The sequence below is a fragment of the Liolophura sinensis genome, chromosome 12, assembly GCF_032854445.1.
Source record: "Liolophura sinensis isolate JHLJ2023 chromosome 12, CUHK_Ljap_v2, whole genome shotgun sequence".
Taxonomy (NCBI): Eukaryota; Metazoa; Mollusca; class Polyplacophora; order Chitonida; family Chitonidae; genus Liolophura; species Liolophura sinensis.
The window spans coordinates 4,771,969-4,788,674 of record NC_088306.1 but is presented as its reverse complement, the minus strand read 5'-3'; the positions used below and the strand labels follow the sequence as shown (position 1 = coordinate 4,788,674).

General features: G+C 41.6%; 1 protein-coding gene across 1 annotated transcript; it reads right to left on the bottom strand.

Moving 5' to 3' along the window:
* Window positions 1–5,511: 5,511 nt before the first annotated feature.
* On the bottom strand, window positions 5,512–7,512 carry LOC135479370 (oocyte zinc finger protein XlCOF6-like). Its single transcript, XM_064759195.1, has one exon. The coding sequence runs from the start codon at window positions 7,510–7,512 to the stop codon at window positions 5,512–5,514; it is 2,001 nt and encodes a 666-aa protein (XP_064615265.1).
* Window positions 7,513–16,706: the final 9,194 nt, after the last annotated feature.

Here is a 16,706-nt window from a genome sequence, read left to right as displayed (position 1 = left end):
TTTTGGCACTGAATTTATTTATAATTTATCAATTTGAGGTGCACCTTAGAATTTTTTATGGCAGTCACGTGGGAGGATATACATACTCTTTTCAATGGCATTTGTTTGATATTTAAGTTTTCTTCTTTAAAAATGTCGAAACGTTATATCTCGTCGTTACAACCCGTAACCCTTGAGAAGAAGGTTACAAATGATGAAAGAAGAAAATAAAACCCTCATTTCCCCTTAACAATAACTGATGGCCACAGTATTTATGAACTGCATCTAGGGAAAACAGCCCTCATTTCCCAATCAAAACTGACATAGCTACAATACTCCTGCACTGTATCTACAGGAGAAGGCTGGCCGCATTTCCCCTTAACAAGAACAGATAGCCACAATACTTATGAACTTAAGTATACTTATGAATCATTACTCTGCGCTACCGTGCTAACCAGCAGAGCCACGGAGGCCCTCTTCTGGAATTGTGCATCGTTGCTGTGAACATGTTTAGGATAGAACCACCCAAGATTTTCTTCACGTTAGTCTATAAATATGAGCGACGGACTTGTGAAGCTGGCAATGATTTTCTCACACCCATGTGAGAACAGTCATTTACTCAAGTCCACTTGAGAGCAGTCATATTTACTGTCATTCGCTGTGAAGGAATTTGTTGGGTTTGGAAATATCGGCTTTCACGATATTCGACATTCGAACTCCATTTTCTTTACGCAGCACTTTATGAGCTTGTGTTTCGCCACTTGCTATTTTTAAGACGTTATTTTGGAGCTTGTATCGCTCATTGTCTCTTTGTGCGATCACGTACATTTCATCCCAATTTACCCTGAAACATACATCGACAGCTCGGCATCACGGACGCTACTGTCAACCTGTCCGCCCCGAGAAGTTACACCTCCATACGCAGTTGGGGAATGAAAGATCGCCAGCGTGCCGTGCGCTACAGCTTGTCATCCTGTCATCCGTCGCTAGAGGAATTACTCTTGATTGTGGGCTCTACAGCATTACATGGATCGACTGGCCTTTGGAAACCAGATATTCCACCCGGATTTAGACGCAGTTCTCAGTATGAAACTACATATTTTGTAGTCAGTTGTATTGTTTTGTGTATTATTGTCAGTTGTTCTATTTATCTATTTTGTTCAAATATATGTATTGAACTTATTCAAGCATCTTCGTGTTTGTATTGTTTGATCTTGTGTTGGCCTTTCGCTGATCTGAGAGTTAAACAAGCCAGTTGTTTCTCATCTTTACTCTCTGACAGTGGTATCCTTACACCAGGGGAACATCTCTGCTAGATCACATATCATGGACGGCATCAAGGTTCTGTGCGCAAGTACACTTGTCCTCATTTACTGAAAAGTAATCATCCAAAACACCGATTAATTCCTTGATACCGCTTTGCACACCATTCTAGTGCTGTACTGAAAAACTCGAAAATACGACAGGAGGATGAGCCCCCCATGGGTAAGCAGCGGTCATAGAAATACTGTTCGCGCGGCTCATGAAACCCAGGCGGTGATGTGATGCATGTGGACACAAACCCGCCATTACAACTTCCGTTTTTCGGTAGAACTACGATTGTAGTTCTGTGTATTTTAGGGTATAAAGTCTTTTTTTGCTCCCAGGCGGCCATGTTTGGTGTACAGGTGCATGCTTGGTATTAAAATGCTGGAAACTGTCTAAACTTTGAGGAGGTACGAGCTTTATTGATGAAAGTTTGAAATTCTGGGCGAGAGGACACAAGGTGTGAGGTAGTGATGAGGCTGCGAGTGACGTCCCCTTGGCGTTGCTAGGCACGCCTCCCAGCTGCCGGCATGGAAAGGTCCAGATTTTGACGGTCAACCTATGTCAAGATTTTTATGGCTTGTTTCTCACAGGCTGGGCCAGGTATGCACCAAAGCTTATTGGCCACGGAATGTTTGGGACTGAGCTACAGCGCTAGACGTTAACATTGTCGCTTATGGAAAATCAATGGGGGGTCTGAGGCCATGTGTGGGCAGAGGTTATAAATCTGCTCCCATGTTTGTGTTAGGTTTGAGTTATCTCCCTGTATTTACCGTTATGTAAGGTTAAATTGCCTAAGCCATTAGATGACCTTCTCTGGCCTCAAGGTTAGCATGTTTTTTGGATTGACGCCATCATCGTTAATGTTCCGATGCGGGTGAGTATCAGACCGACCTTGTTAATAAACTATTTGTGTGCGGCTTTGGTACTTATTGAACCTAGTTCGTATGTTTCCTGTATTCTTAAGGCATATGAAGATGCTATGTATCATTAGTTGATATGAGGATTTAAGTCATAATCAGTGACATTTGTTTACCGATGATTCAGGCATCTGTTAAAAGGTTAAACCTTAAGTAATTCAGAATTCATGTGATTTCGTCACGAATCGCTTGATCCTGTTCAAGGAAAACCACATAATTGTCACGTTGGAATTGGTGTTAATGGCCGTTCATGCCATGAGATGATTGGTCGCTTAATTCACCTAGTCCATAATTGTTTTGTTAGTTACGGTTTTAGAGTTATCATTTATCATTTACAGTGATGTGGAATGCTGGTTACTGACCTGTTCGAAGTGCTGACCTGGGTGTCTACAGGTGTTTACTGGTGGAATAGCATACCTGACGAGACACATAGTTGTCACTGTCGTTTAGATTGCTTTGGTAAGCCGACTGTGTAATGTTTAATGTAGTAACATCATGTTATACTTGTGCAACGTATTTACCAGTATAGTCTAATGATATATGTAATTCGGATAGATGCGATGATGAACAGTGCATCACAGTGGTATTTACCATCGGTGATAACGGTAGAGGCCATACGTTGTTGGGAACGTTGGATTTCATTTTAGTCATATCAGAGATATCTGCAGATTATTTACTCTCAGTGTAAGATCTATTTCAAATTATTCCCATTAAAGAAATGAAAGTGGCATCTTGAACATTGGTGTTGTGGATTTATTTCTACCTCCCCATGGGCCACACATGCACTGGTATTAGAGAGCACGCTGACTCAATGGCTAAACAACCCCTAAGTTCGTTAAGCAGAATGAGATTGATTTCTGACATACTGGATAGACATACCGTCATTGACTGTAAAAACCGTGTGGGAAAGACAAGTGGTGAATCAGTCTATTTGCCCAAAACTTTTTCTCCATTATGTTCAATTGAGAATAGTGAAGTGAGGGAAAGGGCAGTTTATTAGAAGGGACACAACTGCGGCCGGCTCTGCGTTCTGTGTCAAGCTTGCGATCAACTACTAGAGAGAGAGATGAGTTGCTAGTGGTAGTGGAGTGTAATGGAGAAGGAGTAAAACTTCAACTAACTCAGCTGATTGAATTAGTGTCTTTCGAGGAAACACCGATAGTTGGCAGTGCCTGCAGAGTCTCCTGTATAACCATGCGAGCAGCTTCTGTAGCAGCATCTCTAGCAGCCTGTGAAGCCATGTCTCGAATCTCCTGGGTTTTAGGTGATGAATTTATGCAGTTCCTTTTTGAGCTAAGGCAATCTTCCAGGTTTCCCATTTGGATGGGGGTCCAGCCTGTCTTCTCCCTGAGGCAAATCCTAAAGCAGATACTGTGCACCGAGACTGTTATCTGGCCACTGCCTCTTGGGCTCCTCTTCTAGCTGCGCGGTTAGGAGACACGCCACTGACATTAGACTAATGAAAAACAGTTAATTCCGGATTACTAATTTTATCAGCCCATATGGTTCTTACATGTTACAAATAAGGCGAGAACGTCAGCCCATATGGCCTAAACATATTAAAAATAGGCCGAGAACATCAGTTGATATGACCATTATATATTACAAATAGGGTCAAAACATCAGCCCATATCGACACAACATATTACAAATAGAGCGAGAACATCAGGCTTGCTATGGGTGCAGTATTACACTCATAGCGAGAACATCACCCCATATGACTATTACATATTACACTCAGAGCGAGAACATCACCTCATATGGCCGTTGCATATTACACTCAGAGCGAGAACATCACCCCGTATGGCCTTACATATTACACTCATAGCGAGAACATCAGCTCTTATGAGTGAGTGATTGGGGTTTAACGTCGTACATAGCAATTTTTCAGTTAAATGACTCCTTAGAGTGTATGTGATGTGCCTCCTTGCTGCAGGATTTCCACCGCTCTTTTATCTAGTGCTGCTTCACTCAGACGGCTTACCGAAGGCAAGTAAGCTGCACCGCCCGAGCCATTATACTGATACGGGTCAACCAGTCGTTGCACTGTCTCGTTCATGCTGAACGCCAAGCGAGGAAGCTGCAACTTCCTCTTTTAAAGTCTTAGGTGTGACTCGATCCAGGATTGATCCTAATTCTACTGCTCTCGGAGCGGAACATCACCCCATATGGCCATTACGTATTACACTCATCGCGACATCAGCCCACAGAGGTACTAAAGTGTCCCTAATTGTTGCATATGACTTTGAGAGCAATCTGTCTGGTGGATACCTGGCTTTGAAAACAATCTGTGTGGTGGATACCTTCTTTTGAGAGCAATCTGTCTGGTGGATACCTCGCTTTAAGAACAATCTGTGTGGTGGATACCTTCTTTTGAGAGCAATCTGTCTGGTGGATACCTCGCTTTAAAAACAATCTGTGTGGTGGATACCTTCTTTTGAGAGCAATCTGTAGAGAAGAATTTGTACATTAACTTGCCGCCAACTTTCTTACCTTGTTTTGTGGATACCCTGGTTTGCGAAATAATGTGTCTGGTGGATATCTTGCCTTGTGGTCAAGTTTACCTGATGTATGCCTGGCCCTGTGAGCAAATTTGCCTCGTGGATACCTTGCCTTGTGGACAAATTTGACTGATGGATATCCTGTTTAAGTATGGAGAAATTGCACATTTCGCTGGCGGTTTTTTCGGCTGTTCCCTGTAGGGAGAAGTCATTGACATCTCGGTTATTACACAATGCTCTTTTTGTACGTATATACAAGGTACAAAGTATTTCCACTCCTATATAATAGGTTTCATTAGACATCCATGCAATCGTTTGCATTTTCTATGCATTGTTCTATGCACACAAGAACTGTATAAATGTACAAATGTATAATTGGACACTGACCTCAATGTATAAAAAAAATACATACATATACCCAGTATGTCCAAGTTTGACTGACACGTGTACAATGAGAGAATAAATATCAAAACGACTGCCCAGAACACGCATCCATATATCGTCAATTCCAGGATACTGAGGAGAAGACACCAGGCACATGTCAGTATGGGCACATATCAGTTTTATTCACAGATACAAATTTAAATCATATGCTAAAAAGACGGTTCAGTTGACAGACTCATCAAGGTCAATTTCAGATCAGACTCAAATACTCGGCAAGATGGCGTCTGCAGTAGGCGTCACTTGTTTCCACAAGTGTATTCCACGGTATTCCGCCCCGTATGGATTATAGTCTGGTCGTGCTTTCTCAGAAAACCCTTCGCACCACATTTGTAATCACAATGTGTTCATTTCAATGGTTTCTCTCAGCGTGAGCTCTGAGGTGTTAAGTCAGATTTCTCGCCAGAGTGCTTTTTGACATGGGTAGTGAGAGTCGATTTGTTCGCACATCGGTAATCACACGAGGAACATTTAAAACGCTTTTCTCCTGTGTGAGTTCTGGCATGGGTGTGTAAAGAGCTATTTTGACTACACGTGTAGTCACACAAGGTACATTTGAATGGTTTCTCCCCAGTATGAATTCTGGCATGTGCAGTTAAGGAGCTCTTGTCTTTACATCTGTAGTCACACACGGTACACTTGTATGGTTTCTCCCCTGTGTGCCTTTTGACATGCGTAGTTAAATGGCTCTTCTGGGAACACCTAAAGTCACAGAAGGGATACTTGAATGGTTTCTCCCCTGTGTGAATCCTGACATGAGTTGTTAGATTTCTCTTATCATTACACCTGTAGTCGCAATAGGTACATTTAAATGGTTTCTCCCCTGTGTGAGATCTTATGTGCATTGTTAGATGAGCCCTCAGCTTAAATTCTTTATCACACAAGGTACATTTGAATGGTTTCTCGCATGTGTGAGCTCTGATATGTATAGTCAAAAGTGTCCTTTCGGCACATCTGTAGTCACGCCAGGTACATTTGAATGGTTTCTCTCCTGTGTGAGTTCTTTCATGCCCGGTTAGCTGACTCTTTACACAACATCTATAATCACATCTGGAACATTTAAATGGTTTCTCCTCTGTATGTGTTCTAGTATGGATTCTCAAGCTTGACTTTACACTACATCTGTAATCACACAAAGAACACTTAAACGGTTTCTCTCCTGTGTGGGTTCTAGTATGGATTCTCAAGCTTGACTTTACACTACATCTGTAGTCACACAAAGAACACTTAAACGGTTTCTCTCCTGTGTGGGTTCTAGTATGGATTCTCAAGCTTGACTTTACACTACATCTGTAGTCACACAAAGAACACTTAAACGCTTTCTCTCCTGTGTGGGTTCTGGTATGGATTCTCAAACTTGACTTTACACTACATCTGTAGTCACACAAAGAACACTTAAACGGTTTCTCTCCTGTGTGGGTTCTGGTGTGGATTCTCAAACTTGACTTTACACTACATCTGCAGTCACACAAAGAACACTTAAACGGTTTCTCTCCTGTGTGGGTTGTAGTATGGATTCTCAAGCTTGACTTTACACTACATCTGTAGTCACACAAAGAACACTTAAACGGTTTCTCTCCTGTGTGGGTTCTAGTATGGATTCTCAAGCTTGACTTTACACTACATCTGTAGTCACACAAAGAACACTGAAACGGTTTCTCCCCTGTGTGGGTTCTGGTGTGGATTATCATATGACCTCTTACACTACATCTGTAATCACAAAAAGTACACTTAAACGGCTTATCTCCTTTTCTAGGTCGAACTTGTTTTGGGTGATGCTTCTTCTCTTTAGATTTGTCACGAAGGCTGCATTTAAAAGCGTCCTTTCTTGTGTGAGATCTGGCATGTATAATCAAAGCTCTTTTTTGATGACATCTGTAGTCACATACGGGGCATTTAAATGCTTTATCTCCTTTGTGAGTTCTCAGATGTGCTCTCAAACAACTCCGTTCACTACTTTTGTAGTTACACAAACTGCATTTGTAAACTTTCACGCCAGAGTCTGTGACGTCGGCCAAAAGGTTTCCAGATGTTAATGGCAGAGAACTCTCAGAGGTGCTGGGCTCGTGAACAGTATCAGGCTGATTTTGATTCATAGCTGTTAGATAAGGAAATGCATCTGGCTTGATCTCATGCTGGTTTGGAGTCGTAACTGTCAGACAGGGAGTGACATCTGGCTTGATCTCATACTGGTTTTGAGTCGTAACTATCAGACAGGGAGATGCTTCTGGTTTGATCTCATACTGGTTTGGAGTCGAAACTGTCAGACTGGGAGAGACATTTGGCTTGATTTCTCGCTGGTTTTGAGTCGTAGCTGTCAGACAGGGAGAGACATCTGGCTTGATATCAGGCTGGTTTTGAGTCATAACTGTCAGACAAGGAAAGACATCTGGCTTGATCTCATGCTGGTTTTGAGTCATAAATGTCAAATGGGGAGAGACATCTGGCTTGATCTCATGCTGGTTTTGAGTCATAAATGTCAAATGGGGAGAGACATCTGGCTTGATCTCATGCTGGTTTTCAGTCGTAACAGTCAGACATCTGGCTTGATATCAGGTTGTTCCCTAAACACATCTTTGGCATCTGAAAATTAGAATCCAGCTCCAGTCTCAAAAAAGTGGTATCATCAAAAGTGGACAACAGAGACTATATACCAGAATAAATCAACTGAACTTTGGTACCACAATTTGAGGCGGGAGTCTCATGAGACTTTTCCCAGTCCCAAAATTCTGGGACCCTCCAGACTCACGAAACCTGGGAATCCAGCTTCAGTGCCATGCAAGTAGAAATTATCTGAGATATCAAAAGTGGACCACAGTGGACTATATACTAGACTAAATCTACTGAACTTTGGCATCATAATTTGAGACAAGAGTCTCGTGAGACTTTGTCTCATATGACACTCAACTGGGACTCTGTCCTATATGACACTTAACTGGGACTCTGTCCCATATGACACTCAACTGTTTGGTACTTGTGTCAACTGCTGGTTCCTCCCTCGTGATAATAAATATTCATCGTCTGATTCACTGAAAATCTGTTGTTGGAGAACTTTCATTTCATATAAGAATTTCAAATCTCATGTACAAGTCATACTGGAGAACAGCCCGAGTTCGGGAACTGCTATGAAATCGGGTCCAAATAGTTGCGTCATCTCCGAGTTCAGGGGAGAGAATCCTGATTGGTTTGTTCATTTAACAAGCTGTGCTCGACACGTTAAATATCAAACAGGATTAAAGTGATTGAATGGTGTCGCACTTATAGGTACCTGCATGTTTGAGAAGACACCATAAGAAACGAAAGCACATAAGACAAATACCAACAACATCGGAACCGCTACAATCGTACCTAGAATCAAAACATCACTTTTTTTTTACCTTGTTTTGAGAACTAATATCTGTTTCAACATTCAGAACACAGCCTGAAAGCGTTTTACAACTACATGTGCTAAAGGCTTATTTACATCTGCCGAGAGTAAACAGCTGTTGACATATGAGCAGTCCCGATATGCACAGAGTTGACTTGAAGGCTTGGGTCTAGATAATGATTGGCAGGGATATTACATGCTTCTGTCTGGGGATTTCCCACGGGGGTGTGAGGTAGGGGGTGGGTGGGGACTACTGGGATACCTCCTACTACATTGGTTTCTTCAAATGACAGCGCGTGGGTGTCAACGTGGATGTAGATCTAAGCCTTTGACATGCAAGTCAATGGCCCAGCCGAGCATTAGTAGGTAGACCGGTATTAAAGATGACAGGGGAGGGGTTAGTAGAGGACTGGGCGTGGAAATGTGTGTGTGTGTGTGTGGGGGGGGGGGGGGCAGTGCATATACGTATCGTTATGGGTTTTTTTTTTTACCACCATTAAGCCCATAGTAAAGTGCGCAAACATTCCAGCTCTCCCGTTTTGAGATGTGTGTGGTGGAACTAGCTCCCATTTACCTACATCCAGTTGTTTGGCCTACGATACGTACAACCATCAATTATATCAACTCTGGTGTAAAAAAGTATTATTTAATTGCGATTACCTACCATGTAGATGTGAACTTGCCAACCGTAAATCACCGTGAACTCTTACGATAATTTCCAACAACATGAAACAAAATAATAATTCATGCGTAAAAAGGCAAAAGCCCAGCAGACAAAACGCCCAGAGAACAAAAAGCTCAGCAGACACAAAGTTAAGCGAACAAACCCTCCAGCAAACAAAATGCCCGCTGACAAAAACCACGTCCCCTAATTTAACCCAAAACGTATCGAAACACGGTGAACAAAACATATTTATTACTTGTTGACGGGTCTATTTCCTTTCGCTTTTATGTACTTCTTGGACTTTTAAAGCTTATCGCAATCTGGTCAGCAAAACTATGGCAAAACTGTCCTTGTGTAATATCAAGCCATTATTTTATTCTGTATATTTTCGACCATATATAAGCCCCTGTGTTAAACACCGGAGCATAACAGATATGCAAAGAAACCATGAAGTGACTTATGTTGTTTGACCACCCTGGATTTGTAGTGCTACCCACACAGCAGGCACTAATCGCTGTTTACAGGAGGTCTTTAAGTACACGTAGTTCACCAGTGACAACTACTCAACATGCCACAACAATACACAAAGTCATGAATGTTAATTTAGATAAGAAGATAAGAAAATCTAAACTCAAGATAAGTTACATGAGAGTATAATAATTCTTGAGAATACAACATTAGGGCAGTCCTGAAAGGAATACAATACATTGTGAAATTCAAACATAAAACAATAATGTGCTTAGGCATTTGAAAAACATTTGAATTTTATTATATATATTTCTACCTTACAAAATAGATCAACACCAAACCCCAAAATAATTTTATTTGGTATAAAGTAATTTAACAGCGGCTTGAGTGTCTTTGGCACGTTGTCGTGCAATTGTCCTGATGTTTTGGTGTATACTGTAAAACACCAAACTATTGTATTTCACACCAAGTTGGGTATGTGAAAATACGCTTTTAGAAACACATTAAAGCCTTAACATGATACGTGGATGACAACATCTATTTTTCTTAGAAGAAATTAGACAGACTCCACAGAAGGCCCCAAAATTTGGATTAATTATGGAAAATGTGACACTTGAAAAATGCTAAACTTGATAGGTGAAATACGGTGTATAATAAACGCTTACAAATTATTGAACTTGAATAAAATAGGACATCAAGAAACTGACTTGATTACTGCAAGGCATACAAAAAGTTGTTCTCAATTTTTTATGCTTAGAAAAGATTTACTTTCTTGACTTTATGCTCAAATATAGATGCACAAAAAAGTTATTTGTTATAACAAAAAAGATATTTCTGTTATGCGAACACATTTCATATCTTTAGAAAAATTGGTGCTTCGAGCCATTTTCAAAATCAAATGATGATTTTGAATTTGCTTCAAAAATGCATTCTGTGAAAATGATGTGTGCGTGTGTGAATGTGGAAAACCTGATTTGATGGAAGATATGATCGGGTGTGAAAGTGAAGTGTGTGTGTGTGAATGTGGAAAACCTGATTTGATGGAAGATATGATCGGGTGCGTGCGTGCGTGCGGAAAAACCTGATTTGATGGAAGATACGATTGGGTGTGAAAGTGATGTGTGCGTGCGTGCGTCCGTGCGGAAAACCTGATTTGATGGAAGATACGATTGGGTGTGAAAGTGATGTGTGCGTGTGACTGTGGAAAAACAGTGGGACATGCTGGATATTCAATTGGTAGAGTTCAGCAGGCCCATGTTGTACTGGAGAGCGACATTAGTAAGGCCTTAACTGCTATATCGACTTCACCGTAACTTCTAATGCCTGTTTCTGACACTGCCATATTTGAAACTGTTTACACGGTTTAGAATAATATAACCTTAATAGTTGAATTACACTTTATCATTTGTAGCATCTGATCTCAGGGCTGAATAATTTTTGACGTAGATGTCAGGAAATTCTATTACAATAAACGAAGTGTAACGGTTTGGCGACAAACCGTTTAAGTTTCTCCAAAGTTGGAATAGGCTATTTTGCAAATGCAAAGTCGCCACGAAGCTTCTGTCCACGACTATACTTTCAAAATTGAAGTCAAGGTGTATTTTGTGACAGCGTTGGAGATGTACAGTCGAAGTCCAAACAACGGCAAGAGTGCGGGACTGAGGAAAACGATGGCCGAGAACAGTTAGAAATAAATACGACTACAGACATTGGAACGTAGATTAATGGAATATGCTGAACCGTTCTATCCAAACCTTTAAGCTCCACTGAGTACTACTGGAGCATGGATCCCATTTCCTCTAGATGAAGAATCTAGTCTGCATTAATCTTACTCAACCTCCTTCGTCACCGATAAACTCGTCATTTGTTTGGTAATATGTAGTATGGCGGGTAGCATTGACTGTCAACAGCCAAAAAGACTCAAATAAATCACCGAATGTAATTTTTAATCCTTAACTAAAGAAATTTAAGGGTGCCTAAACCCCGTAAATCTATTTTTACATATCTGACTGTTGGTTGAGGAATATTTGGATACGCCATATTCATGGCTGTTAAACCAACAGTCCGAGATGAGCAATGATACGGCGTATCCAATTATTCCTCAACCAACCGACAATCCACTCGGTCTAGTGGGAACTTTGTGTAGCGTAAAATACAGAGGAAGGTAGGTAACTCCATTCGAATGTGATGATAAGAAAGACTTCTAAATGCCGAAAACTTCAATGGATAGTAATTTAAGTATACAAATCTGTTCTACCCTATAACATACATCTTACAACTAGCTCTACAGAGCATGTTAGCTGCCCTGTATGTATAAACATGATAGGAAAACTGACACCTAAAAAGACTACACAGCCAACCGCCCACACTTATGCACAAAAACAACTACCGGTACTTCATCCCACAGTCAAAAAGTAGCTGTGCTACAGCATATTTCTTTGACTGGAAAAGACAAAATCTCCATCAGTTAAAAAGAAATTCCGTGGCGCCGTGAAAGGCTAGCGCCTCGAACATAGAGTCCAAAGCATCGTAGTTTGACCTTGACCTTGAGCTTCAAAACCAGCCTACATGTGTTAGCGGACTGCAAAACTTGAATAATAATGGACTATAATAACTTTCAAAAACCTGAACACTTTTTTCCTAGCTTTTATAATATATCGGGTACGTGGAAAGGTCTTCCAGAAACATGCGGATGGTCGTGGGTTCCCTCCGGGCTGTGCACACGATATAATTGTGCATTTTTATTGGTCAGTTATCTCATGCTCTCGAAATTCTTATAAAGTCGTGGGAATGAGATCTTTATAAAGTCGTGAGCATGAGATCTGTACTCAGACGGCTTATTAAAAAAAAAACAAAAAATGAAGCTTTAAAAGTTGTGTTGTTATATTTTTTACAACATTTTTCTAACCATAAATGACTGCCGTCGTGTACGTGATAGATTACTGAACATGGCATTAAGACGTAATGAAGAGAAGAAATCGTACAGCTGACGGTCGTGGGTCAGCAGTGTGATACTTTGGTAGGCTACGAAGTGTTGCCGGCAATAATAAATTTCTCAGTTTACGTCGGTACTGATAACTGACTTTGTTGTTGCATTGCTGTTCCCAAAAAAAGTTGGTGTTTCGTTTACATATGTGTATCCTTCTCTACAATTGCACTGAATGCTGCGCGTTGAACGTTGCAGCATAGCCATTGGCTAATATTACGTAAGTAAGATACTGCGAGACTGGTAATGATGATGAGTTCAGTTGAATAAAGTGACTGTTTGAATGGAGACGCTGTTTCCAGTCCTTTATTTATTGATAATTTAGTACGTCAAAAGACGTTAACGTTAAAGTATTACATGGTGTCAGAAGTTCAGAAGAACCCTCGAGATGGCAGCAAGCGTGAAACAGATGTATCCCATGGATTTCAACAGCGCAAGTGTTGCAGAAAACTAGTCACGATGGAAGAAACTGATGCACCTCGCGTTCACCGGACCGGATGCAGACAAGGGGAAAGCGGAGCAAAAAGCCGCACAGTTCTTGATAAACATCGGACAAAAAGGCATAGACATTTCCAGAGCATGGCGCTCTAGTGGTGAACTTTCAGAGGAAGATTCTAAGAAGCCAGAGAAACTGTTCGAAGTTTTTGAGTACTACTGCAACCCGAAGAAAAACACCTCGGTACAACGTAAGTTATTTTATCAACGGGATCACGTTCAGTCAGAGTCGATGGACGAATGAGTCACTAGGTTAAAATTCAATGGCCGTGACTGTAGTTTTCATGATCTAGACGACATGATTAAAGACAGGATTCTCATGGGCTCAAATTCATCTGAGGTTCAGGAAAAGCTCCTCTCAGAAGACGATCTGGACTCTAGAAAAAGCAACAAAAATTGCCAGGGCTCATGAAATGTCACGTGAACAATTAAAAGTGTTGAACAAAACTCCCCATGAAGTCCACGAACTAAAATTTGACAATAAATTTGGAAAGAAAAAATTCAAAACTAGTCAACACAAATTTCAGGGACAAAAACAACCCAAATGTGGTCGGTGTGGATATATGAACAGACGAAGTCAGAAACTTGCCCAACAATGGTTAAAACTTGTATGAAATGTGGCATCAAAAATCACTTCATGACAATGTGTAGCTCTAAATCAGTTCCTGCTGTTTGTGAAGATGATCATAACACAGATACTGACATTCAAGACAATGTGCTGTTTTTGGGTACAGTTAACAACACTGAAAACAAAGAAAACGAAGCTTATGTAAACAATGAAATAGGAAACCCAGGCAAAGCTCTCAGGTGTAAACTGGATACGGGAGCACAGGTAAACCACATTCCCACAGAAACGTACAACAGACTACTATCAAGCGTAGTACCTCTACAAACACGCTTTTTCATCAAGTTGTCAGGATATGGTGGTAAGCAACTCAAAGTGACAGGTAAATGCACGGTACCATGCAAGTACAAAAACATTGTTCGGAACATAGAGGTTGTATTTGTTGATAGCCCGGCAAAACCTCTCCTGGGTTTCAACGTCTATAAGCTGCTACACCTGGTGAAAGTGCTCATGACAATTGATCAGCCACTCACAGAGCAGTTTTTGACTAAAGAATCAGTGGTCAGGGAGAACAAGGATATCTTCACAGAGCTTGGTTGTCTTCGAGGAAAAGCCAAAATTAGACTCGAATACGACGCACAACAAGTTGTGCACGCACCACGACGTGTCCCAGTAGCATTAAGGGATCGTGTCAAGAATGAACTAAAACGTATGGAGTCAATGGGCCATTGACGAGCCTACAGAATGGGTAAGCTCAATGGTGGCCGTCGAGAAACAGGACAAGACAACTCGGATATGTATCTACCAGAAGGATTTGAACGTAAACATAATACGAGAGCACTATCAACTTCCTACAATGGATTACATAACACAAAAACTGGCAGGAGCGAAATACTTCAGTCGGCTCGACGCGAAATCCGGGTACTGGCATATCCAGCTAGATAATGAAAGCAGTAAACTCACAACATTTAACTCTCCTGCAGGTGGGCATTTACACGCTTACCTTTTGGCCTTGTATCAGCCCAGGAAATCTTTCAAAAGAAAGCACACGAAGCCCTGGAAGGCCTTGACGGCGTTAAGGTCTTGACTGATGGTTTTCTCAACCCGAAAACTGCACGACAAGCGACTCAGAGAACTATTTCGGAGATGCCGTGTCAAAAACCTGCACCTGAATTCTGCAAAAATAGAAATTGGGGTAACAGAGACAAAGATCTACGGGCACACTCTCACGTTGGGAGGTCTGAAACCTGACCCAGACAAGATTAAATCGATTGAACAGATGCCGACCCTTACCTCGAAAAAGGAACTGGAAACAGTGATGGGTATGATCAATTACCTCACCAAGTTTGCCCCAGGATTGGCCACAGCCACAGCTCCAATCAGAGAACTCTTAAAAGAAGATGTTGAGTGGCCGTGGGACGCAAATTGTGACAAAGCATTTGCACAGGTGAAATCCATCATCACGCGAACACCAGGACCGGTGTTAGCATACTATGACTTCACCAAGGACGTCACCCTCCAAGTAGACGCGTCAAAATCGGGCCTTGGCGCAGTCATTCTTCAAGAATGCAAACCTGTTGCCTACGCCTCACGACCACTTACACCGACACAGCCAAACTATGCACAGATAGAAAAAGAAATGTTGGCAATTCATTTTGGGTGTGAGAAGTTTCTTTCTTATATCTATGGAAAACAAGTCGCAGTACACACTGATCACAAGCCGTTTGAGATAATCATGTGCAAACCACTGACTCCGATTGCGGACACACTCTCGAGAAATTACAAATTTGGACATGACGCACATGAAGATCCAACCCTGGAAGAGCACGTTCATGCAGTATTTGAATAGATCCCAGTAAATGATAAAAAACTGGAAAAAAATCCAATCTGAAACACAGATGGATCAAAATCACATCAAACTTCAATCTGTCATTCACAGAGTCTGGCCACAGACTAAACAACAAGTGGACGGTGTACTGAGAGAATTCTAACATGTGCTAACATGTGCGAGACGAACTGATTGTTTTGAACGGCATAGTGTTCACGCTGGCCATTTCGGCATGGAACTTTGCAAACGACTTGCTCGAGAATTTCTCTACTGGCCGCACATGTGTTCACAAATTGGGGATATCTAGCACATATCTTGAACACAGACCCTCCCTACCGAAGGAACCGATGATATCACCGCCGATACCAAACGGGCCATGGAAATTGTTAGCCACAGACCTGTCTGAGTGGGTCAACCATAACTATCTCATTGTGGCTGATTATAGTCACTATTTTGAGATCAGCATGTTACCTAATATCACCGTCAACCACATGAAATCTTTGCCCGGCACGGCATATGTGAAGAACTGATATCTGACAATGGAAGCCAATACACATCTGCAGAAGATTCGCTGCAGAAGGGAGTTTCAAGCACACCATGAACATCCCCTACCATCAGCAATCTTCTGGACTTGTTGAAAAGTCTACAGAAATACACCCGCTGATGGAACCGCTACACCAGCTCAACTCCAAATGACTTCGAGACAACCTCCCAGTCCAACAAAAACAGCTCCGTCCATCTGAATAATTTATTTATATATTTGGTTGGTGTTTTACGCCGTACTCAAGAATATTTCTTATACGACGGCGGCCAGCATTATGGTGGGTGGAAACCGGACAGAGCCCGGGTAAACACACGACCATCCGCAGGTTGCTGAAACAGCCCATCTGTACAAAACGCAAAACATGTACAAAGGCGACTTTCACAGAAACGGATGAACAGTGAGAAATAGTACAACCGTAACAGCCAATCTCAAAAACCGTTAAGGGAAGGAGAGGATGTGTACATGCAACAACTCTGTGGGGAATGGACACCAGCAATAGTGAGAAAAGTAGCCGAGATACCACCATCATACATTGTCTCCACATCTAACGGTGGAAATTATCAACGGAACCGTCGTCACATCATTCCGTCCAAACCAGCTCAGCTAGCCAACAGCCCAAACAACAAATCAACAGTTCTGACTT